General features: G+C 38.6%; 2 protein-coding genes across 12 annotated transcripts in view; one reads left to right on the top strand and one right to left on the bottom strand.

Annotated features, from left to right (window-relative positions):
- LOC127944979 (polyhomeotic-like protein 2) overlaps window positions 1–9746 on the top strand; it is a 30327-nt gene extending 20581 nt beyond the window's left edge. For 4 of the 7 annotated variants that reach the window (XM_052541433.1, XM_052541429.1, XM_052541430.1 and 1 more), the window contains 8 exons: window positions 3559–3920; window positions 4038–4170; window positions 6440–6639; window positions 7418–7547; window positions 7945–8059; window positions 8150–8273; window positions 8358–8631; window positions 8712–9746. In XM_052541433.1, coding sequence (XP_052397393.1) covers window positions 3559–3920; window positions 4038–4170; window positions 6440–6639; window positions 7418–7547; window positions 7945–8059; window positions 8150–8273; window positions 8358–8631; window positions 8712–8866 — 1493 coding nt within the window. In that variant the 3' untranslated portion in view covers window positions 8867–9746. Of the gene's footprint in view, window positions 1–3558; window positions 3921–4037; window positions 4171–5228; window positions 5439–6439; window positions 6640–7417; window positions 7548–7944; window positions 8060–8149; window positions 8274–8357; window positions 8632–8711 lie in introns of those variants that run through there. The other 3 variants (XM_052541432.1, XM_052541436.1, XM_052541435.1) reach the window with 3 other exon arrangements.
- A 4849-nt stretch (window positions 9747–14595) lies between these two features.
- The window catches only part of LOC127944899 (eukaryotic translation initiation factor 4 gamma 3), a 38572-nt gene continuing 29334 nt past the window's right edge, over window positions 14596–23833 (bottom strand). For 2 of the 5 annotated variants that reach the window (XM_052541311.1, XM_052541313.1), the window contains 19 exons: window positions 23644–23799; window positions 23262–23459; window positions 23011–23157; window positions 22398–22634; window positions 21787–21891; window positions 20433–20571; window positions 20002–20165; window positions 18819–18915; window positions 18561–18678; window positions 17829–18043; window positions 17607–17725; window positions 17292–17464; window positions 16969–17094; window positions 16792–16873; window positions 16604–16702; window positions 16350–16496; window positions 16194–16275; window positions 15704–15850; window positions 14596–15556 (listed from right to left, as the gene is read on the bottom strand). In XM_052541311.1, the coding sequence (XP_052397271.1) occupies window positions 15375–15556; window positions 15704–15850; window positions 16194–16275; window positions 16350–16496; window positions 16604–16702; window positions 16792–16873; window positions 16969–17094; window positions 17292–17464; window positions 17607–17725; window positions 17829–18043; window positions 18561–18678; window positions 18819–18915; window positions 20002–20165; window positions 20433–20571; window positions 21787–21891; window positions 22398–22634; window positions 23011–23157; window positions 23262–23459; window positions 23644–23799 (2733 nt within the window). In that variant the 3' untranslated portion in view covers window positions 14596–15374. Of the gene's footprint in view, window positions 15557–15703; window positions 15872–16193; window positions 16276–16349; window positions 16497–16603; window positions 16703–16791; window positions 16874–16968; window positions 17095–17291; window positions 17510–17606; window positions 17726–17828; window positions 18044–18560; window positions 18679–18818; window positions 18916–20001; window positions 20166–20432; window positions 20572–21786; window positions 21892–22397; window positions 22635–23010; window positions 23158–23261; window positions 23460–23643; window positions 23800–23833 lie in introns of all 5 variants that reach the window. The other 3 variants (XM_052541310.1, XM_052541309.1, XM_052541312.1) reach the window with 3 other exon arrangements.

The raw sequence follows: 23833 nt of genomic DNA, 5'->3' as shown, positions 1-23833 counted from the left end.
CCCTTACCACAGCGTTCCCAATTCCAGTCCTCACGCCCCCCTGCTCTGCATATTTTGCACATCTCTCTTAGTTAACACACTTGATTCATATAACCAGATCGTTAAAAGAGAGCTACGTGCATGAACTGCGTTCTGATTGATATGATCCCTGCACTGTGTTCATTGCTCCCTACATCTTTTAAAGATTACTTTACATCCTGACATTCATTCATGGATTTGCGCATTATAATGACTTATACTGTCTTTTTACGGATCGCGTTGTGTATCCTGCTGCGTAAACATAAAACCATGTCTGGTTTTGTGATAGAGAAATTACAAACACCAAGCGCTGCTCTACACTGCTCAAAACTCACGTTTGAATCATCATTGGCATATTCTTTAAATATGTAAACGTACTTAGAGCAAGAATAAAAGTTATGCATTCTTTCTTTGCCTGAACATTTGTGCCGTGTTGTGCAAATCTTTCCACATCGTGATGTTGATATGTAGAATGAGCATGAACAAGCTTTTAGGTAAACGTGGTTTACTCTTTTATAAAGAATATCTCTTTGGATTTGAGACTTTACTCTTTGCTACAGATCTTCTTTATGCACCAAGAGCTTGTAACACTCCAAAGAGAAAGGAAAAATTGAAATCACATCATATAACCCATTTAACATTCATGCAGCAGGGGCGGATCTAGTGAGAGCATAGTGTCTCAATTTTCTTCCTAATGGAGGAGTGAAAGCAACAAGGAACACTCAAGTGTAAGGGACATCTGGCCGTGAGCATTAAACGGGGTGTCGGGTTGCTGTGCCAGCGGACTTGAGGAGCACACTGGGCGGCAGTGTTTCTTGATAACACACCTGCTATGTGTGTATTTGTGGCTGGTGGGATTCTCTATTTGATATGCACGGCTTCTCTGAAAGGATATCCTTTATCAGAGACAGATGCATAGCCTTTTTGGTGAGCAACACAATTTTCCCCACATACTAGTATATTTGAAGATATTTCACTTTTTGTTCTTGCATTTCTTGTCCATTAATCTCATAACACATCATCTGTCACATACGTATTAACAGCAACACGCCACACTGAGGACAAACCAAGCCTTCAGGCCACTCCAATCCGATACAAATGGCAACCAAAAGCGGGTTAATTTGTTACGTATTTGCGGGTGTGGGTTTCTGTGCATGTGGTAAGGTCCTCACCATTTCCTGTCATTAAAAGCTTGACAGAGAGGATTAAAGCACCAGTATACACACAGAAATGCTGACAAACCCAGAGAAACCACTGGAGCCATGAGAAGGTTCAGTACTTACTGGCAACACCAGCCATCTGTATGTTTTCCTTTACATACTTGTTGCTTAAATGAGTTTCATGTACCTACAAATATAATATTGTGATTTGTTAAACATGTGCACAGTTCTAGTCGCTCCTAAAAAGAAAACCTGTCATTATGGTAAATCTTGGTGGAAATACTATATTTAGATAGGTAAAGTCTATGGAAAAACCAATTGCTAAATGTAAATGGTGTGTTGAATGGCTCACTCTCCCATTGCCCATGTTGTCTTCATAAGGAATTCATTAAACTAGAAAAACATATAGCCAGGAGCATGAAACTGGCAGGAAAGTATTTAGACCATGACTTGAGAGAAACCTATGTAAGACCAGACCTATGTTAACCTATGTTATGACTCCAGAATTGAAGTGTTGGGTCTCTATGAAGCATTTTGATCAAGGTTGAGATTGTGGACCCACAGATTCTTTAATCAGCTGTAATGAACAATGGTTGGGAGAACTTCTCCTTTAGAGACCAATAACGTATATGAACAGAGGAACTCTGCCTTCACCATGGGACTAAAATCAATAGTCAGTGAGAGAGAGAGAGAGAGAGAGAGAGAGAGAGAGAGAGAGAAATCAGCTGTTTTCAAATAGTTTATGCATTGTCATGCTCTAAACCAGGATTCCTCAAATCCAGCCCTGGTGGGCCACTGCCCAGCAGAGTTCAGCTTCAACCCTATCAAAAGCACCTCAGCAAGCCAATAAAAGTCTTCAATGAAAACTTACAAGTAGGTGAGTTTGATGAGGGTTTGAGCTAAACCCAGGGCTGGTTTCAGGAGCCCTGCTGTAGACTGATGTCTTTGACGGTTACCCTTTGTCGCGACAAGCAACTTTGGCAGCGTGAAGTTAACTAAAGAGTCTATGCCTTCTCTAGAGCTGCTTCAACTGAATCAAATTCATTTTATAACTGATAAACATTTTATAACTGATGAACATTTTCCAATAAGTTAAGAAATCCCAATTTGATTTCCTCAAGATCTATTCATAATTTTTAGATTGTTTGAATTAGCTGCCATGGCCCTCTAGCAGCATCCCTCCCTTTGGCTCAACAATTGGATGAGCCAAACAGAGTAATATTAAAACATTCAACATTTTAAGATGACTCACAGCACATTTAAGGTCCTGCACAAATTAGGCTGACATTCCTCTGAGTTACCACAGCACAGGCTGTCAGAGTATGTCTAACTGAAGGTTACTTGGAGCCATCTGATTCATCCAGGTCATATGGCGCTTCTCTAGTGGATTGAGTAGAGCTATGCTTTATACACCTTACATTTGACATTCCAGATCAGAAAGCTGAATTCAGCCAAATGAACCCATTAACCTCAAGTCTGCAAGTCAAACCTGCTCGAACACTGAAGACCCCTGCAGGAATCTCACAGGCATCACATTTAGGATGTTTTGCTATAGGCTTAAATCAGAGACATTATTTTACCTAATGAATGTTCTCTGTAGGTAAAATGTTTTTTCTAAAATGATCCATCATTGTTTAAATGTAGTTAGTTCAACTTAGTTTTGTTGCTCAAACAAGATGTCAAAGTTTCATATATATATATATATATATATATATATATATATATATATATATATATATATAGGGGTGAATTCATGTATATTTGGAGACTTTTCTATATATATTATATATAATGGGACTTATATCGTGGCAATTTTATATATAAAATCAACCGAGCAAAATGTTATATATATAATCGATTGTCCTATGGGTCGTAGGTGATATAAATGAACACACAGTGTGTATGTTGGGTCAGAATTTGAACCCAGTTGTGAAATCTCTGTTGTTAGATTCAATTGTTTAGAGGAAATTCCAACCAACAGTTGATGGTGAAAGCTTGAATAAACATAACAATTATGTGGATAGTTTGATGCAGAACATATTTTTTTATGTACTTAAAAATAAAGGTTCTTTACTGGCATAAACTCAATTGAGAACATTTAGCATCCTTGGACAATTAACACTGCACAAAAAGTTATATATAGTGGAAAAAGGATTAAGATTATTAATATATTTTTTACAAAAAGTCTTAAGAATTGTTTGCTGAATGTATTTTCTTTGGAGAATCCAAAATGGCTCTTGTTGCATTGCTATGAAACCCCTCGTTTGGAATCCTTTATTTTTAAGAGTCTATCTACTGTAGTATAGCTGGTTTACCATACAGCGTGTTTCTCTGAAACTTAAACATTAAATATAATTGTTTTTTGTTATATTTATTCTAGCATATACCCAAATTCAGACTCATCAGCTGCTCCAGCAGCACCAGCAGCAGTTTGTGATACAGCAGCAGCAGCCTCAGATACTGCAGAGAGGTCAAGCGCAGCTCTTAGAGGCCACCACCATTCATCCTCACACAGTGCAAGCTGTAACCATTCAACCTGCCCTGCCAGTTCAGCCTCAACAGTGCCCTATACCTCTGGTACCCAAAGTGCCTGTTACCTGCCAACAAGCTACCATCTTCCATTCTGCTACTGTGAGTCAGCAGGCAATTGCCCAGAATGGACAGCCACCCATGAGCCAGAGCAAAGCAACACCTCTACGGCTTACTGCAGTTAATGTCCAGATCCAGCCAGTTCAAACTCAAGTAAGTGGATTGAACATCATGTATTTGTCCGTTTCTTGATATGTATGTATGCTTATTGTCTTAGTTTCACTTATTTGCTCCTATTCTGACCATGTCCTGTTCTGACATTAATTCCAGCTGGGAGTAGCCAAACAGGATGTGTCCGATAAGGATACCCCTGTTCCTCACGAACCGCAGGTGCTATCCATACAAATGGATGTGCCAACCCACGTCAAACAATCTCAACAAAGTCAAGAAACAGACACAGAAGGTACTGATTATTTTTGTTATTACACTGCTTCATATTCGTCTTCCATTTATTTAGTTTGTTAAGGGTAAGGGTTGTATACTGTTTCATGTTTTTCTTTTTTATTGAACAATCCCTGCAAGCATTGTTCATGTTTTGATTAATACATATATAAGCCAAGTTGGCTCCCTCTGTTTTAATGTAATCAGAATGAATAATGGATGAATATATATATATATATATATATATATATATATATATATATATATATATATATATATATATATATATATATATATATATATATATAGTACACCAAAGCCACAATACTGTATAAACAGCTTTAGCAGTTGAAAATCAAACTTTTGAATAATTTCAAATACCAGGATATAGATAATGGGGGTTTTGTGGAGTCTCGAGTACTGAGTGAAAATTGTTTCTACACCAATTCTTTTCAGTGCAGCTGATATATCATACTCTGATATACAAAAAGGCGTTTACTCTGAGTCTCACAGCCCCTTCGAACAGAGCATTTAAGCCAGAGGGCTAAAATCAGGATATAGAAATGTCTTCCATTTCTAAATTTTAAATGTAAAGATCATACTAACAATATAAGTACACTTCAGGAAACATTAAAAATAAAGCAATAAAAAGAGAGAAAATAATCCATGTCATGGGACATCTCTCTCTCTCTCTCTCTCTCAGAAACAAATAACATTGTTTTCCATTTTCAATATTATTTTAAAAATGTCAACTTTGACAGTCCAATCAAGTAATGTTTCAAGAAACATAAAGTTTATACTGAGGTATTGCTCTCTGTTTACTCATAAATCTATTCATGAGAAAGTCCAACGTACTGCAATGTGGCAATTCCATGCTGCCAAAATAGTATGAGTAGTATGCAAAGATAGCCACGGACTATTACGTTAGATGCTCTTTTTCTGCTACGTGAGCCTCTGTCATGGAGCCGCTCACAAGTTTTAACCAATCGCCGAACGGCTCTGTGTTGAATGTGACCTGCTATTGGACAGAATTCCAAGCGTGTGCGACCAATCGCAGCTGCGCAATGTTTCCTATTCAGTTCCCCTATACAAAGAGGATTAGAGAGTGCGGCCCCGCTGCTCACATTGAGGGAATCGGTTAGAACAAACAAATCCAAGCACACAAAAAGTTTGAATCGGATCATTTGCTGTACTTCTTTGTATATAACACCAGTGGATTATGGAAGTGTACTCGGAGTCGTTGGAATGCTAAATTCACTTCAGTGTTTTCCTCTTTTGGCGCTTGAAAGTGTAAGTAAAGAGTGCGTGAGCGGAACAAAGGCGTGTGCTGTTGACAATCACCAGGACGGCTGTGCGTGAGCGTTTGTCTGCAGTGTGAAACCCTGTCAAATGTTAGGGATATTAAGTTACAAAGTTACAGATTTGCTCGCCACTTGTTCTGGGACGGAGGGGTGCGATTGGTTTTTTCCCGTTATGATTTTTTAAACGCGTGTTTTTTAGTGTTTTGAACCGTCTCCAGGAAGCATGGGAATAGAGCTGCTGCAGTTCAAGAGTCATATTGGCAGTTTTTCAAAACTGGTAATGCTAAGAAAGTTCTGTTTTTTATATAGATGGTTTACAATAATAGTCGCCTAGCTCTTCATAAATCAGTTTGCTGTGTGCAGACGTTACAGATCAGATGTAAAAAGCTGGAGAAATCAGCAAGTGGTTGCAGGTAACGTTAGCGTGAATGTGTTTTATTCACGCACATAGTTCAGTATCACACAATTGCATGTGAGCAAATAATGCGAGAGTAGTTAAAAAATGTGTCATGACTAATATATGTATCACAGTGTGCGTTAACGGTAATCGTAAAATGTTTATCACGCGATTGTATAACAGTTTTCTGAACACACTCGAAATGGGGTTAGTTTCAGTAAACAGAATTTTAATATAAAAAAACGTACATAAATGTAAATTCATCCAACCATTGTTTATCATATTTACTTTCGAAATGGTCATCGCAGTAACGAACTGGAATTGGACACGAAATCACTATCAACACCATTTTCATTGAAACCTAAAAGAAAGTAGTAAACTAAACAGCGACATATATCTACACACGGCTTTTGAAGCGGTGTTAAAATGCAACGGCGAGATGTCACGGGGCGCACGATGACGCAATTACGTACACTGATCACTGAACCGGTTCTTTGAAACGAGCTGTTCTAAAGAACCGATTCTTAGAAATGAGTCGGGCTTGCCGTCCGTATTATGGGATTTCTGATGGACGCTGTTGTGCTCGTGTTCAGCAGGCAGAGTGAATGTGAAGGCAGGTGTGGGCTCACCTCCAGCCATGACCTCTGGGAGCGGCAACAATGCGCCCACGGTGACCGGCAGCGCTCCGCAGAATGGCGAGAGTAAACCGCCGCCACAGGCAGTAGTGAAGCCCCAGATTCTCACGCATGTCATCGAGGGATTCGTGATTCAGGAGGGAGCCGAGCCGTTTCCCGTGAGTAGCTGTTTATTTCACTCCATCACGTCTGGTTGTTTACGTTTGCCATTGTCTGTTTCAGATTCTCTCATGATATTTTTTTCAGTTTTGTTTTTAATGTATTTAATAAAACTATAGTGTTGTAACTATTTAAGAGTTTGTTTTCATTATTATGCTTATTTGTGTTAGAAACCGTTACAGCTGCTAAAGCCTAAATATTAAAGTTCCAGCAGTTAGTGTTTCAATAGTACATCTTTGGTTTTTTAAACATGTCTTTAAACATAAACATTGGCTTATGTGGAATATGAGGAAAAGTTTTGAATAATGTGCGGGTAGTTTCTCTTGCATTTAATTAAAATGAATCGAGGATTTAAGTTGTCAAGCTTCAATAAAAACACAACACTTTGTCAAATAATACTGCAAATATAATTGGAATGTACTGTTTTATGGACATAATTATATCACTTTTTCTGTCATTTTGGAGCTTGACAACCCTTGTCCCCATATAATAATATTCTTAAAAATATATATTCTGTCTTCCACAGAAAAAAATAGTCACATGAGTTTTGGGCAAGCTGTTGCTTTAAAATAAAATTAATTTTAAGTCCTTGTTTATTAAAAGAAGCACACTTCCCTCTAGTGGACAATATAGCACTGTCATTAATTACATCTGCAGACTTTGGTTGAAGTTTCCAAGTAGTGAGCAAGCACATATCCCGTGCATGGGTACATTTGAGCAGTATATGTCCTTGTGTGATGAAAAATGTTTTTATGCAACACCTTCTGCATCTAACAGGTTGAACGTCCATCCTTGTTGATCGAGAATTTAAAGAAGCAGAAGCAGCATCAGGCTTATTCAGACCTAGAGAAGCGGTCTCAGACCCTTCAGAATGCAGACTCTGAGATGGAGGATCTTTCACAGCAAGGTAAAGGTCACTTTAAGGCTGAGACTTTTGCCACAATTTACAGTTTGAATGAGATCCAGCTTATTTGCCCAAAGTTAGAGTTTGTCTGCCGATGAGCTGACAGGTTTCACAGAAAATTACGTAGTGTGTGATTATTTTCATCCGTCATGTGTCTTATGTTTCAGTGGGAGTTTGTGTTCGGATTGACTTGAAAGTCTTATATTTTGTGATCCTCAGTCTTTTAGTGTCTGATGCCTACTTTCGATGTAACCATTTACAAAGTTATCAAATATATGATGTCTAGTGTAATCTGTTCAGATCGTGTAGTGTTGTGTAGTGTTCCAGCCTTCAGTTACACATTTGATGGATCACTGATGCTCCGACTGTTGTCCAATCAGCCATGTCAATTCTTTCATAGAGATGAATAATCAGAATGCAGAGCCAGTGCTGTCTTGTGAATTCTGTGGGATTGTAGACTTTGCATATAACTTCAAGAGATCGAAGAGGTTTTGTTCTACGGTGTGTGCAAAGAGGTATGGGGATTCTTCTGTAGCATATACATTAAGTCTTTCTATCATCACTTGCTTATATGTTTGTTTCTCTCTTTTTTTCTTCTCTACTAGGTATAATGTTGGATGCACAAAACGAATGGGACTTTTCCCAGGAAAATCCACAACAGAGAACCCAAAGAAACAGAAAGCCTCCAACACCAATCATCATAACAGCAGCATGGATGTTAGAAAACGGGTAATCACTGTTTCTTCCTGTCCCATTGCAGTGTCCCATTGGGTTTGTCTTTGCAGAAAAATGTGCTAACTTGTTCTCTCACAGAATCCAAGCACTCAAAGAACCATGGGAGCATCTTTGTTATCCCCACACCCCTCTCATCCAAGTCACGGTGAGTCCAGCCAGTGTTCAGACATGTCCAGCTTCGAAGAGCCCATTTCGCCACTGTCCAACTGCAGTTTTGGAGCCCAACGGCTTCAGAACGAGGAAAGATTCGATCACAGTAGAGAGCTCCCTCTCCTAACGCAGCACTTCCTTGCCAGTGACCCGACCAAGTGGAATGTCGAGGATGTCTATGAATTCATCTGCTCTCTGCCTGGTAGCTACCATAATGTTCCTATTGTTTTTTTGGGGTAACAAATAATTAAAAAGTGACTAAAAATCTCTGTTTTGCATCAGACTGCCAGGAGATTGCTGAAGAGTTTCGCTCTCAGGAAATCGATGGCCAGGCCTTGATGCTCCTCAAAGAGGATCATCTCATGAGCACCATGAACATCAAACTGGGCCCAGCACTGAAAATCTTTGCCCGCATCAGTATGCTCAAGGACCCATAGCCTTTCCTACAGCCTTATATAGCTTGGAAAGGACACCCTAACATCTCTGCACTGGTTTCCTCATCCCATTTTGGCTTTGGATCCTGGGGATGGCTGCTCCTCAAAACCACAAACTTGTGTATAGTTCTCGTGAGTCAAATGGTTTCATCCCTAAATCATGATGATGTGACCTGATTAAGAATTTCTCGTGTATTCAGCTGTACCAGGCCTGGGAGGGGGAAACAATCCATCATGTCAGGAAGACAAGCACAAGTACTTTTCCATTTGTGCAAACAGATGTTCATCATATGGTAGTATGGAAACAGGTTTACGGTTTCTTTACTGTTTTGAACCGGACTTTGTGATTTTTCTGTCGTAGTTCCGGTTGTCATTGTCACAGCAACGTGTAATGTTTGGTTAGCTAAGGAAAATTTTGTACCTTTTAGCCTTGCAGTGTGCCATCATGTGTAAGTAGTGAACTATTCAGGTTTCTTCATCTCGCAGGATGCACCTCAATTCACATCAGATTTTGTAGTCAAATGTGGCATTTTTGACACGGGGATAACGGGAGTTAAAACTTTAATTTCCAAGATGTGCCTAATATGTTCTAAATAGCCCAAAGATTACACAATTGTCATGTTTTTAGTTCAAGTGAAAGCAGCATTTCCAAAACCCATTTCCCAGTATTCAAGTTCAAGGACTGTCAGTAATATCACTACATTTAAGTTCAAAACCCATCTTGGTATGATATGATGAACTGGGATCATTTTTCATAAATCACTGTTATCCCAACCATTAATGTGTGAACTCGTTTTGCATTCATCATTTGATCAAATTTCTGTATTTATTGAGAGCAAGTCTCTGATTCTGTTTTATATTTGAAAATAAAACTCAGAAAACATTCAAGTTGTCAGATGATTGCTTTTCCGATGAGTCAAAACCTCACAGATCCTCATATCAGAGCAAGTGGATGAATGTTTTTATTCAACTGTACTGTTTAGTGGTTAAAACTGATTACTGGATGTTTTCCTAACTGCATTCAGAAGTTAAGTGACTATCCACGTTAGCAGTGCTGTGCTATAGGTAATTTAAGTGTGGATACCAACAGTGTTATTGTGTGTTTAACTCCTCTTGGGAAGTTCGTATTTACAAGTTGGGAAGTCATGATTACATTGCCGGTGCATTCAAGTCATTTGGTTAGATCAAGATGGCAGAGCTATTTTCTTCAGGCTTTTTTAAAATTGTTTTATTCAATTAAGTTTTTTTTATAAAATGAATGTATATTTATTTTATTGTATTGTACATTTTCATCACATTGTTCATTTCAACAAATTGGCAAGCTCACAACTCGGGAACCTTTTCCAATTCAACATCTTAGCGGTGTTTCTGTGCGTTCAACTTGTAAATTTGCTCTTTCTGACATGAATTGAATGCACCATAGACACTGCACTGCCACCTAACGATGTTGGTCAGAATTATAGTTCTCTTTCATCATCTCGTGTTCGAGATCCACCTATGGGAAGGGCATCCATGCCTTGCCTCTGCAGAAGCATCCTACCATGTTTACCAGGTCAGCTGTTTATTCTGCAAGATGTCCACGCTCGCGCTTTTTACTAGGCTGCCGCCTGTTACCTCACCTTTTCCTTATTCCATCTACTCTCTGTACTATCTGGGCTTTTTTTAATGGAATCCGGATGCACCCGTGAACAACCAGTCGCCAGCCTGCCTAGACGTATACAGTGCTGTCATAGCTGCTAGGGATCCCCATCCCTTTTCCATTGTTTGCATGGGTCTTAAACACATTCAAGAAGCCAACAGTTTCATAGAGAACTGTAGCCATAAAGTAATTCTCCTGCTGCCCTGCTCCTATTGGTCCTCCTTGAGTTTTGTGACCTCAATAATGAATGTCCAGCACTTCAGGCATCAGACCAAGAAAGGGACATGTATAATGGAAAACTCCTCATACCCTCTCACAGCCACAGAAGGCTGCTTATTCCTGTTCTCCTGACATGTGCTAAACACTACTGGGTACACTACATTTATTCCTACATTCAAAAAATGGAGGTTACTGTATCCTATCGACTTGGTCCACTGCCAGTGGGTACCCATTCGGATTTGGCAGAGGCTGTACTGTTCCCCAGGTTGCCCAGTGTGCATTTCCCCATTTCAGAGGGAAACATAGTAAGAAAAAGTAGACAAGCAGTGCCACCACACAGCTCCCCTAGCTCATCTCACTCAAGTTAAGTTAATAAAGGCTCCAGCCCATGTGTTGCCCAAAACATAAAAACGTTGTACCACAAATGAGCAAACCTGATGAATTAGTAACTTAAAGCAGTTATCTGGTTTGTGTAGGGTCTTTCATGAGTCATGTAACAGCCTGGCTGTCTGTGTCAGCTCCCAAATGGGTGATTCACACAATAATGAAGGGGCCCAGACTTCTGTATGGCAAAAGAGGCTCTCATTTCAACGGAGCTCTGCTTACATTCTGAAAGACTCCTGCTGAAATCATTGGACTCTGACCATCATGACCTCCTAACAATCCCCATATCTGCTGATTGGCTCCATCACTCTGTCTCCTCTCCACCAGTAAGCTGGTGTGTGGTGGGCGCAATATGGCTGATGTCGCATCATCCAGGTGGATGCTGCACACTGGTGGTGGATGAGGAGATACCCCCTGACAATGTAAAGTGCTTTGAGTGCCTAGGAAAGCGCTATACAAATGTAAGGAATTATTATTATTACATTCACCAAATCAGAACAATTGGTTCACATTGATCGATCTGAGAGATGCTTTCTTCCACGAAAGTATTTATCCTCCACAAAGGAAATTCCTTTGCTTCACCTACCAAGGTGTGTGGAACAAATTCAGTCCTCCCCTTTGGCCTTGCTTTAAGCTCAAGGAATTTTGTCAGTGTGTTGAGGCAGGCCTGGCCCCGCTGAGAACAGCAGGTCTCAGGATTGCTGACTCCATTCGCTGTTTCAGAGAACCAAGGTTACAAACTGTAAATTATTACTTTATGTTAAATACACTGATGCTAGTTTTAGAGAGCAGTTAACAAAAAAAAGTATCCCCTTACCTGTGCAACAAAACGATGCCCCCAGGTTTCACCAATTACAGCCACATTGTGTGCGCCACATGGATGTTAACGCTCTATTTTATTTTATTTATTTTGATTAGCCCTCTGTCTCAGCTGGTAAAGCAAGGTAATTTGTTTCCATTGTCTAATTTTCTGTGATGGCCAATGAGCGTTCGGATTCTGTTGACGTTTGCACCGTGGGTCCCATTATTTCAACATGGCAAAATACAATGAAGGGCCACCCACACTATACATTATTAAATGAAGAAAACTATCATAAAATCATCATATCATATGAATGCACAATCAGGTGAGTCCAAAAAAATAAAAATAAAAAATAACGTAAATATTCGGTATTCTGCAGTGTAAAAAATATTAAACTGGCAACAAACTAATAAATGTAGCCCTTTTAAAGATGCTGTGATAAATGATGAAGGTTGTTCAATTGCAATTTTTCGGCAGGTGAGGCGTGGTGACTTGTGGTCTGTTTTCACTTACATTTGAGTTGTTTCACATGCTTAAAATGTATGGCAGCAGCTATATTCCACTTGTCTTATCACAGCCTATTGACAAACTCTTTTATACATCAACAATACATAGATCTGACTCCCTCTGGGTCTACAGACTGTTTGGAGTAGCAGAACTTCACTTGCGTTAGCATCCCATTGACCTCCCATTCATTTTGGCGTCACTTTGACAGCGAATAACTTTACATCTGAGGCGTTTAAAGACTCCATTTGTCCATTATATATTTCTAAAGATACACGACAATGTATAAAGGGCTCCATTACCTTCTATGTTACATTATGGCCCCATAGAAACAGTTTTTGTAAAAAAATAGGCTAACGATTGCGTCATAACCACGCGACTCTCTGTCGCATTACCATACAGACAGGAGGAGAAGCTTGCAGGCAATTAACTTAATATGGCGTACTGGCGTTACTTTTAAAATACTTTACAAAATAATTAATCAGAATACTTACTCCTGCTCACTCACGCCAAAGAACTCCCCCCTCAAGCTCGCCGTCTCTGCAAGATTAACAATGGCAGTTTGCACGCACAGCTACTAGAAGATGTACATCTGTCAGACAGGTTGCTGATATCGTCAAGCTTCGTTTGAGTCTGCGCTTCAGAAACGGAAGTGCTAAAAATAGCTAAAAATGGGCTTCACTTGTCTCAGTTTAGTTTCAATGGGGTCGCTGTGTCCATTTCTTTTACTGTCTATGCTTACAACAGTACGGCAGGCCAGCCATTATAGTAAGCAGCGGCAATAGTGTTTTCAAATGGACTCTGCAGATGGAAAGAAGCGACCAGCCTCCAGCACCATTCAGACACCCATGGACACTCCTCGAAGTAAAAAAAAAAAAAGAGCGTGCTCATCTGCGCACTGAGAACGAGCATGAGACTGGCTGCCGTTCCTCTAACGGCCAATGGTGTCAGTAACGGTTAGAAATTTCAGAACCTACGGAATGCTCCTTTAACAATGAACAACATAACCTTGATGTTTAATTAAGGTTCTATGAATGAACACTGATCATAATACATTAAACCTCAATTACTGAATAATAGTACTTTTATAAAGAACTAACCTAGACAAATAAATGCTGTTAAATAGTTTAAGTTCATAATTCTTAGTTCATTCCTAAGGTTAACAAATTAAGGATGCTTTCACACTAGCACTTTTGGTGCGCACCCAGGTTCGACTGGATGATGTGAACGCTGTCTTCCGAACGTGCTCACCCGCGAACCGTACCCGAGTCCGCTTAAAAAGGTGGTCTGGGGTACGGTTCGCTGCTGACGTGAACGCAATCGTACCAAATCGACGAAGTGAACCGTTATTAATGACGTATTATTTGATGGAAATGTGTGCGTTTCATTCACTTTCATGAAAAGCGCTGCAAGCAGTGAGCTGCATATCTCATTTCTGTTCGCCTTCAGCGATCTTCAGAGGATTTTGCAGTGCATTCGTAAGACAGACCCAAGTGCCATTATGTACCGAAGCCTTGTAAACTAAAGGAAAGTTTCAAAAACGTAAATACAAAACTCAAGCTCGGACCAGGCAAGCGAACCAAGTGTGAAAGCACCCTAAATCTTATTGTGATGCATTACCACTCCCACTTTTTTTAATGCAATAATTTACTTGTACACTTACTGTTCCTTTTACTATTAAAATAAGTACTTATATTCCTCAAGGATGCATTAAATTAACAAAGAGGTTTTACTTTATCTATTATTCAAGGAATTCTGAAAAAAAAAATGTATTATGGTTTCTGCTAAAACATTAAGCAGCACAACAATTTTCAACTAAAAACAAAAAAGTTTCTTGATCAGCATATTAGCATGATTTCTGAAGGATCGTGTGACAATGAAGACCCAAGTAATGGCTGCTAAAATTAAGCTTTGCCATCACATGAATAAGTAACATTTCAAAATGTATTGATTAACAATAATACAATTACTATAAGTTTTCAATCACAATATTAAGTTACTCTGTGTATGATCAAATAAATGCAGCCTCAATGAGAACAAGAGACTTCTTTCAAAAACAAAAAAAATCTTAGCAACCCCAAAATTTTGAACATATTTGTTGACTGAATAAGATTCATTTGACTGCTGTAACAAAACCAGCGTGGGCGTCACTGACAACACTAGGAAATGCACACCATCACCACGTTTTGTACTTTTATGAAACTTTTTTTGTCTTTCATTTATTTACAAGCTTTATATTTGCTCTATCAGTATGAAGAATAACAAGCACTTTAGATTCAGCAACACCTCCTTAGTGGTTTTGTCACCATCTGCTCACTGACATCCATTCTGAGCTCTCGTCATGTCGTCCCAGCAGTCCCTGAATGCATAGTACCTGCAAGTTTCTGCCAGATTGAATGTTTCACAAAGAGCAAGCTGAAGCAGAGGGACATTTGGTATGGTTATTGAGATAATAACCTTAAAGATGTACTAAAACTTCAGTACCGATGTACTAAACGCAGACCAGGTCTTCGCTGTGCTTAACCAAACTTTTTTTTTAGTTGTTTAATTAGTTACCGTCATTATATTAATAATAAAATTATCATTATTTCTCCATCCACCAATAACCGCTCGTTGTGACTGCAAATGTTAAATACCCTTTTGTGTATGCTGTTCTTAAAAAAAAAAAAAAAGGAGTCTGAACGTATGTTTTGTTTCATTGTTACATGTTTGTATTATTAAAGTCCTCTTAAAAAGTAAAAAAAAAACATTTCTATAAATAATACATTTTTTAGTGCTCCAGCAATTGCAAGTCATCATAGGGTCACTGCATGACCCGTACCATTCCAAATCTTGCTGTGCTCCATCCATCCTGATGCATAATGTGTTGCTTGTTATGTCACATTTTAATTTGATGCAGTTATTGTTTCAGCGACTATTGTCTCTTCAGAACTTGTTGGCAAATGTGTCTGTTTGCCCCCTCGTCAATTGTCCTCGGACTCCTCCTCTGCCTCGCGCAGCCACGTGAAGAAGGCTGTGACTGACTTCAGGGCCACACCTTTGCCTTGCTGTTCAGCGGGGTCTTTACTGACCTCCCACTTATAGAAAGCGTCTTCAGATATCACATCCTCATCATACAAACAGTCAAAGAACATCCGGAGCAAATCTGCAAAAATATTACAAAAATAAAGTATTTGAATCTCTTGGTGTTTACTTGAAATATCAACATAAAAAAATAGCATTCATTGTAGAATAGCGTTTATAACACATGCGGTGTGAGTTTATAAATGGGAATGTGAAAGGTTTTACTCACTAGCAGGCTGGTCCAGTTTTACTATCAATGCTTGAAGTGCGTAAAGTGCTTGCAACTGTCTCTCTGTGTCTGAGTTAAGGTACTTGTGTAATACAGGCAATCTCCTCTGGATTATGGACAAGTCCACTTTGTATGAGGAGCCCTCGGCTGCAGACAGAAGACACAAGACTGGAGGATTTCACATTCTGACATTTGAAACTGTACCTCATAAAAAAAACACTTTCCTGTGCAACAGCAAAAGTGCTTAAATTTGCATAACTGTATATGCACCACTATCCAAACTCAAACAATTGTCGCTGGGTGAATGATCTCATAAGCAATTCCTTCTCCATTTGATAGAATTAAATGTAAAAAAAATGTTTATTGTATAAATACACAGAATTTGATGTGCATACAAAAATAACATTAATATAACATATATTTTAAATTATATTACATGCACATATTATACACTTTTAATCTCAACTACCCAAAACAGCTTTTCACTTACATTTCACTGCCGCCTTGCACACAGCAGTCATTAAAGCTCTGAGGAAAGGCGATGAACTCATTTCTGATTCATCTAGATTGGCCTGTAATGACATCGATGACAAGATCATTCACATTTTTTGATAAAACAAGTCTAAGGAGCTGGAGTTTAATGTACCTCAACCCAGTCAAAGATTCGTTCATCACCAGCCATGTCCTCAAGTAGTAGTTTTTCAAGTTGCTTGCTCAGTTCCTCAGGCGAGAGTGTTCTCTTAGAGACAGCCTCGGTCAGGTTTGAGCCATCAGAAAGTGTGAAGTCTAGATTCTGTTGGAAGATCAAATCATAAATGTAATGGGACAGCTGATTCATCGGTGAATGTTTTGATAGTTAGCATATATTCGATATCTAAGAGAATGAAAATCAAAGCTCACATGTTCTGTGATGAAGCTGTGCACATCCTCTGTTTCAGGAATAAAATCTGCCCAGCTCAACCCAGAGTCCCTCCATAATGATCCTACTTTCCTATGGCTCTGCAAACACACAATGCAATAATTTCCCACCATTCTCACACTAACAAGCGTTACAAATATGGCAATGCAAACAAAATGTTTCAGCTTACCATTTGTTTGCATAGAATGTGCAATATTTCAGAAAATATTATCCCAGCTCTTCCCACAGGGAGTAATGGTTTGCTAAATTCACTGAAGACAAATAAAATGCGTGTAAAGGCAATTACTAAAGCTGATTTAGATGAACTCTATGAATCTAATAACACCTCACCAACACCAACTCTCACCTAAATAATTCTCTCATAGAGATTCCCCCCTCTCGAAGCACAGGGGTCACCAGCTCCGCAAGGTACAGCCATATATGAGGAATATCAATGGACATATCATCCGCTAATTCAAGAGTTTCAGAGAACCTGGGGGAAGAAACAAATATATTGAAAAAATCCCAGAATCGGATGCATCTTTTTTTTTTAGTTGATTTGGTAAGATTATATTATTTTGAAGCATAATAAAAAAATAGAAAATCACAGACCCATTTAAAGCACACATAATATTATTAATGCAGCAATTATAACTTTCTTCTGAATTTCTGCAAGTACTGCAATCTCACCCTTTAAAGAAGTGAAGTTTGTGGAGGATTCCAGCCCGCAGGAGCTGGTAGAGCAGCCGACCCATATGGTCTCGCGTGATCTGACTCCTCTCCAGCGTGGATTCCACACCCACACGCACAAACACATAGAGCATGGCAGGTTGCTCTAGCTCCTCCACACACTGCACTGCCTCCTGCAGCACAAGTATACTACGCTTAGAAATTCCTCTACTGCTGTTCTGGACCAGGAGATACAGCCTTATAAGTTATATTTTTTATTTATTTTTTATATAGTGCATAAAATAGCAATTGGGTGATTTAAGGTTGGGTACAAACCTTGTAATCATTAATGTGCAAAAACTCATCAATAATGGACTTGGACCGCCTCTCCATGTCCTCTTCTGTTAATGTAGGCTTATCCAGAGAGGGTCCTGACAGTACTTCAAGTTTAACAGCTGCAATGAGAGACAGCCTTAATGTTGGATTTTCTTTTCGTGTATTTCACCATAATGCAACCAGCAACACTATAATGTGTGCGAGGGTATGGATGCGGCTCACCAGACTCCCTGGATTGGCTACGCTCCAGTCTGCTGTTGTCTGCAGTGCTGGCGGGCAGCTTGGGCGAGTCTGAGGCATTCGAGTCTCTGCGGGACACTTCCTGGACCGACTCCTCTGGAGCCTCCTTATTGCTGCTGCCCAATGAGATGGGCCCTGTCCGAGCGGGACCCGCACTCAATGGTTTCTCATTACGTTCTCGACCTGAGCTTCCTCGACTGAGAAATTCACAAACACACAGATACAGACATTCCTGAATTTACAAATGTAAAAGTGTTTCCTTCAATTCATTACAAATGAAAAAATAATAATAAAATGTAAAATTATATATATATATATATATATATATATATATATATATATATAATTAGTTTATTAATCTTTAAGCTGTTATCTGTTTATTTCAATGTACTATATAATAAGATAATCGTATGAATATAATTATCATTTGAACATGAATTTTATTATATAAATGCAAAGTATAAATTGAATAGCCTGAAAATAAAAAGGAAAAAAATAATTATATAATAATTATATAATTGCAATGAATTATATAATTAAATAACAATAAAGTAAAATTATAATTATAAATAAATATAAATATTTATAATTTGTAATAATAACAGAAGCAAGTCTGAGATGTATATAAAATATTGCTAAACATCTCAGACAAAATGTAAGAATGAAAATGTATGTTCCTTTTCTCATTGACTATATTATACATGTGTACAGTACCTGCTGAGAACTCTCCTGGCATCAGAATCTGGGGATGTAGAGGGTAGAGAGGAGGCCAGGGGCGCTGAGGGTTGCAGGGGTGAGTAACGGTTCAAACTGGCGCTGGGACGAGAGACATCTAAAACAAAGGACAGGAAAAAAAGGGATGAAATTTCACATTAGTCAAAGTTTAGAACCAGAAAATCCTGCATAAACTATAAAACAGCTTGAATTGACAGAGCCAGCAGCCCATGTCTGACTGCTTCAGTCTTACTTTACCTGACTCACTGGCCTTGGCTCCAGCCCCTCCACTGCTGCCCTTCATCCAGTTCAGCTGAGCTCTTGGTCCCAGCTGAATCTTCTCATCTACTGTTGGCTGAAGAAAACACACACAGAATCATATTACATCTCACACATTCATATAGATCGGAAGTTCTTAATCCTGGTCTTGCAGGCCTGCAGCAATGCACACTTTGCATGCCTCCCGTATTTACCACACTTGCAGATCCCCAGATTAACAATCAAGAGTCAATGAGATACTAAGATCCTAATACACAAGCAAACAGAAAAACCATCAGATAGGGCTGTTGAGCCAATCAGTTAATTAACATATTTACAAACACTGCAAAAAATATAACAATTCTTAATATTTTGATTTTTTTCCTGTTAAAAATATTTTAACACCACTGATCCTCACTATATACTGTTATATTTAAGCTTACAACAAGAGATTTGCCAAAAGGGCTAGAGAATTCATCCAGATCTTAGTAGTGTTTTTTTAGGTAGTGTTTTAATTGTGCTTATTCTGTGCTCCAGCCGTCAGACAGTTTGCAGTTATAGTTAAAACCAATTAGTAGAATAGTCATTCAAACATATGAAAATATATTGTTTTAGCACATTCAGATGCAGAAAAAAATAAAATAAATGTATATATATATATATATATATATATATATATATATATATATATATATATATATATATATATATATATATATATATATATATACAATATGAGTGATACATTTTCCAGTTTATATATATATATATATATATATATATATATATATATATTTTTTTTTAATAAATAAACTGGAAAATTGATCACTCATTTGTCATTCATTCCTTAAATGTTAAATGTAAAAATATATAATATTATTTTTGTATAAATATATTTTTAAGGTGAAATGCTTTAAAGCAGCACACTACAAAGCACAATCGATGACAAGTAGCAAGGTTTAGTTTGCACAACCTCCATAAATGTGACTCAGCTGATAAGATCAATTGTTTACATGAAAATGCAGCTTCTTTACTTCCAAACAGATCATAGGGGAGTACGAAAAAAAAGAAACAGAATTGCAGATATAGAATCTCTTTCTCTAAAACTCAGTTATGCTATCTATCTTTAGACGTGACTAGACTAGACAGAAAATGTGTTTTTAGTTTGACTTCTGGACTTTACCTTCGAGATCTTGGGAATCTTAGCGGGGTCTATTGTTCGGCTGTTCTTAGTCATAGGCACAGTGCTCCAGGTCTCCTCTCTCTGCACCACTGCAACATGAAGAGAAAGTACAGATACTTCATCAGAAAGTGTAAAAACGAAAGGGGTCTCCTCTCTCTGCACCACTGCAACATGAAGAGAAAGTACAGATACTTCATCAGAAAGTGTAAAAACGAAAGGGGTCTCCTCTCTCTGCACCACTGCAACATGAAGAGAAACTACAGATACTTCATCAGAAAGTGTAAAAACGAAAGGGGTCTCCTCTCTCTGCACCACTGCAACATGAAGAGAAACTACAGATATTTCATCAGAAAGTGTAAAAATGAAAGGAGGCCCACAAGACTGAGGAAACTGTAAAAAGGAGTAGCCTATAGCAGAAGCCTCTTTCTGACCTGGTCTCCTCTTGTTGTCCTTGGACAAGAGTTGCTGGTGGACCTTCCTCTGTTCCTCCTGCTCCTCCAACTTTGCCTCTTTATGGATCTGTTCAATGGTCTTGGGGCCTAGGTCAGCTCTCCGAGACACCCAATTGTGCTGAGATGAGGGGAGAACACAAAATATGACCTGAAAATACCAGCATGACTGCCAAATCATATCTATCTATCTATCTATCTATCTATCTATATATATATATATATATATATATATATATATATATATATATATATATATATATTAGGGCTGTCAAAAATAGCGCGTTAACGACGTTAATTAGTTGTTTAATTACGTCAAATTTTTTAACGCATTTCACGCATGCGCAGTGTGACAAATTATTCAGGTCAGGAAAGTCTCGTCGATCAATGAATTCTCAAGATAGTAAAAAATTACTCTCAAATACATTCATGCCAAGCTCGATAAACAGAGACGACTTTGGTAGTTGATACGCTGGAGCTTCTTCCTGTTATAGCGTCCTGTGTTTCACACTGCACATGCGCAGAACGCCTACATGCAATGCAGCGAAAATTACAGCTGTTTGGAAAAGCATATGCATTTTTACTTGGTTTTACTGGCACTTGAAGCCTGCAGAACGTGAAAATATCTATCTTAAAGTATTGTGGCAGAGCAAATGAACACCTCCCAAAAACAAGAGTGCCCAGAGTACTGCTTATGTGATGGTGGCGCATGTTTGTGTTTCTGAGTTCATTCTTTTCGAGTTTCTCTATGCATAATTTCATAGATATGTGGCTATATTTAACCACTGGTTCACCTAAAACTCTTACACTATCTGATGGCATGGTTTGATATAGTGCTCAGGTAAATTTGATCTAAGTAAATGTTAAACTTTTGAAATTCAGAAAAAAAGAACCATATATTGATGAATCAATGCATGAAAATTATGTATCTGTGTCCTGTTATTTATCTTTTGGTATGCATTTCAGCAAAAAAAATGGTTAGGATTCAGGTGTAATTGCAAATAGTGATTAATCCTGATTCATCCACTGAAAATTCAGATTAATTTGATTAAAAATTTTCATCATTTGACAGCCCTAATATATAAATAACATCCTCACACTACACAACAGTAGGGTTCAAAAAAATATTACAACAACAATACTTAATTATATAAAAAAAAATGGTTTAAGCCAATATTTAGCTATTTTGATACAAGGAAAAAAGGATGACCTTGAAAAACGTACATATTTGTCCGAGTTTGTTAAGTTTTTTGAGAAGTAGTTAAATCATTCCCTTATAGAAGTAGATCTTAATCACACATATTTTTTGAGATTCAAATCAAAGCTGAAAACTCACCAATCGCCGGTCAATGACGTCCTGCAACATGAACCGAATGCGTGAAGAAGTCTTTCTCTCCTTTACTATCTTCTCCATCTGATTAAAGTACTGATCCATTCGTGGCTAAAAAGGAACAAGAAGAACCAACGGCAAGATTCACAAGCTTCAAAAAAACCTGGAAACATTAATTTTTGCCTGACATGAACTGACATTTGTCTTTAATTAAAGTAAAAAAAAATAAATGTTCAACTAATGACCTGAGGCTGAATAAATAATGACAGAATTGTTATTTTGGAATGAACTATCCATTCAAGTGTATTACTAGGCACCAGACTCTCAGTCATGTTCTCAGCTGAATCCAAAGTGAATTTTGGAACCAGAGCACATTAAAATGGCTCATTCAGGATTTGTTTCCAAACAGCACATGGCAGCCGCAGAGAGGACATAAACTAGGCTTTTTTGAGGCCAAAGAATACTAGTTTATTCAGAGCTCCACCACAATGCAGTGCAAAGAGTGGCCAACACTTCTATTTCTATGCATATTTGCATTGAAGTGAGGAACCGTCTTTGTGCATTTATATGGACTGCAGCAGCAATTAACATCCTTCAGATTAGGATAAACCACTGACCTTAGCTTTCTCAAAGTCCAGGTCCTTGCCAATAGTTGTGAGCAGCCTGCACAGGCACTCCAGTGACTCTTCGTCGTGGTTTTTCAGCAACTTCACCACGCAGTCATGCATGATTGCCTCTGTCAGCATCCGGAGCTTGAAGAGCTCGCCAATGAACTTTATATTGCCGATGGAGCGTCTGCGAGCCTTATCTTTCGCCTCTTCCAGTTCCTCCTGCAGCCTCTCCCGTTCGCTAGCCTGAGAGTAAGAATGAGAGAGAGGAAGACGTGTCAGAAATGATCACGAGGTGTGTTCGCTGCAGTAAAATCAGCATTTTTTGCTTATGAAGAAAAGAAACATCCATACTACAAGGGGAGATTATATTTCAGAAGCCCTTTTAGTAACTTAACATAAAATGAGCTTTCAGTCTTTGTTTATATGATTATTTGGCACAACTGAATAGTGTATCATTAATAAAAAATAAAAGAAAATGCATAACTGCTGAAAATATTTTGCAATCCATTTTAACCTTCTCATAATATTGGTTAATCTAGGCAATTACTTCCAGGCAATCTGAATGGCCTGTGATCCATTTAAGAAGTTTTAGTGCTAATTTTGGTGCTGAAGCACTAACCGAGGTAGCTGCCTCCAGCTCCCTGTGTTTCTTCTCGAAGACGTCGTCATCCACTTTGTCCTTCTCAAACTCCTTCTGACAGCGATTCAGAAGCAGCTTCCGGAAATTCACAGTGCTGCTGGGCTTATCCGTCATGGGCACTTTTAACTACAAACACAGCACGTGACTGATTTAGATGTGCACTCACCGTGCTGTTTTCCAAGCTAAACATCGGTTTCCAATGCCCAGTTTTAACGGGTGGTGTGACTCACCATGGCCAGACAGCTGCACATATTACCATAGGCCACAGAGAAGCTGGGTTCATCAATGGCTTTCTCAAAAACCAGGTCTATGACACCCTTGAGCCGCTCCTCAGTGTTGATGGTGAGGTCAGCCACCTGCTTCATCAGCTGGTTGAACATCTGCGGCGTTAATTTGTTGAGAATACTACGCACTTTTCGGAAAAGCTCCTGTGAAAATATCATTGAACATATTACTGAATGTCTTCCAAGGCAACAATCAATCCCAAGCACCATTTCCTCTCTATATTAAAGAAAGTAATGATGTAATAAATTATTTAATTATAGCTGAACATCTGGATACCACAAGCATGCTTTCTTTGTACAGCAAAATAGGGCCATCTGAAATAAAGACCTGAGTTGTCAGAGTCTCTGGATCTTCAATGACATTTTCCCGCTTCATGCCAGGTTTCCAGGCATTCTCGGTTGTCCTCAGCTGCACATCATCATTCACCGACACGCTTGTGATGATCTTGCGTCCAGGCGGGCGATGCAGGCTAACATTCAGCAGCTGAGGGAACAGAAATGATCATGTAGTACAGGCA

Source organism: Carassius gibelio, chromosome A23, assembly GCF_023724105.1.
Source record: "Carassius gibelio isolate Cgi1373 ecotype wild population from Czech Republic chromosome A23, carGib1.2-hapl.c, whole genome shotgun sequence".
In the NCBI taxonomy this organism is placed as follows: Eukaryota; Metazoa; Chordata; class Actinopteri; order Cypriniformes; family Cyprinidae; genus Carassius; species Carassius gibelio.
This window is presented reverse-complemented; position numbering and strand designations above follow the sequence as displayed.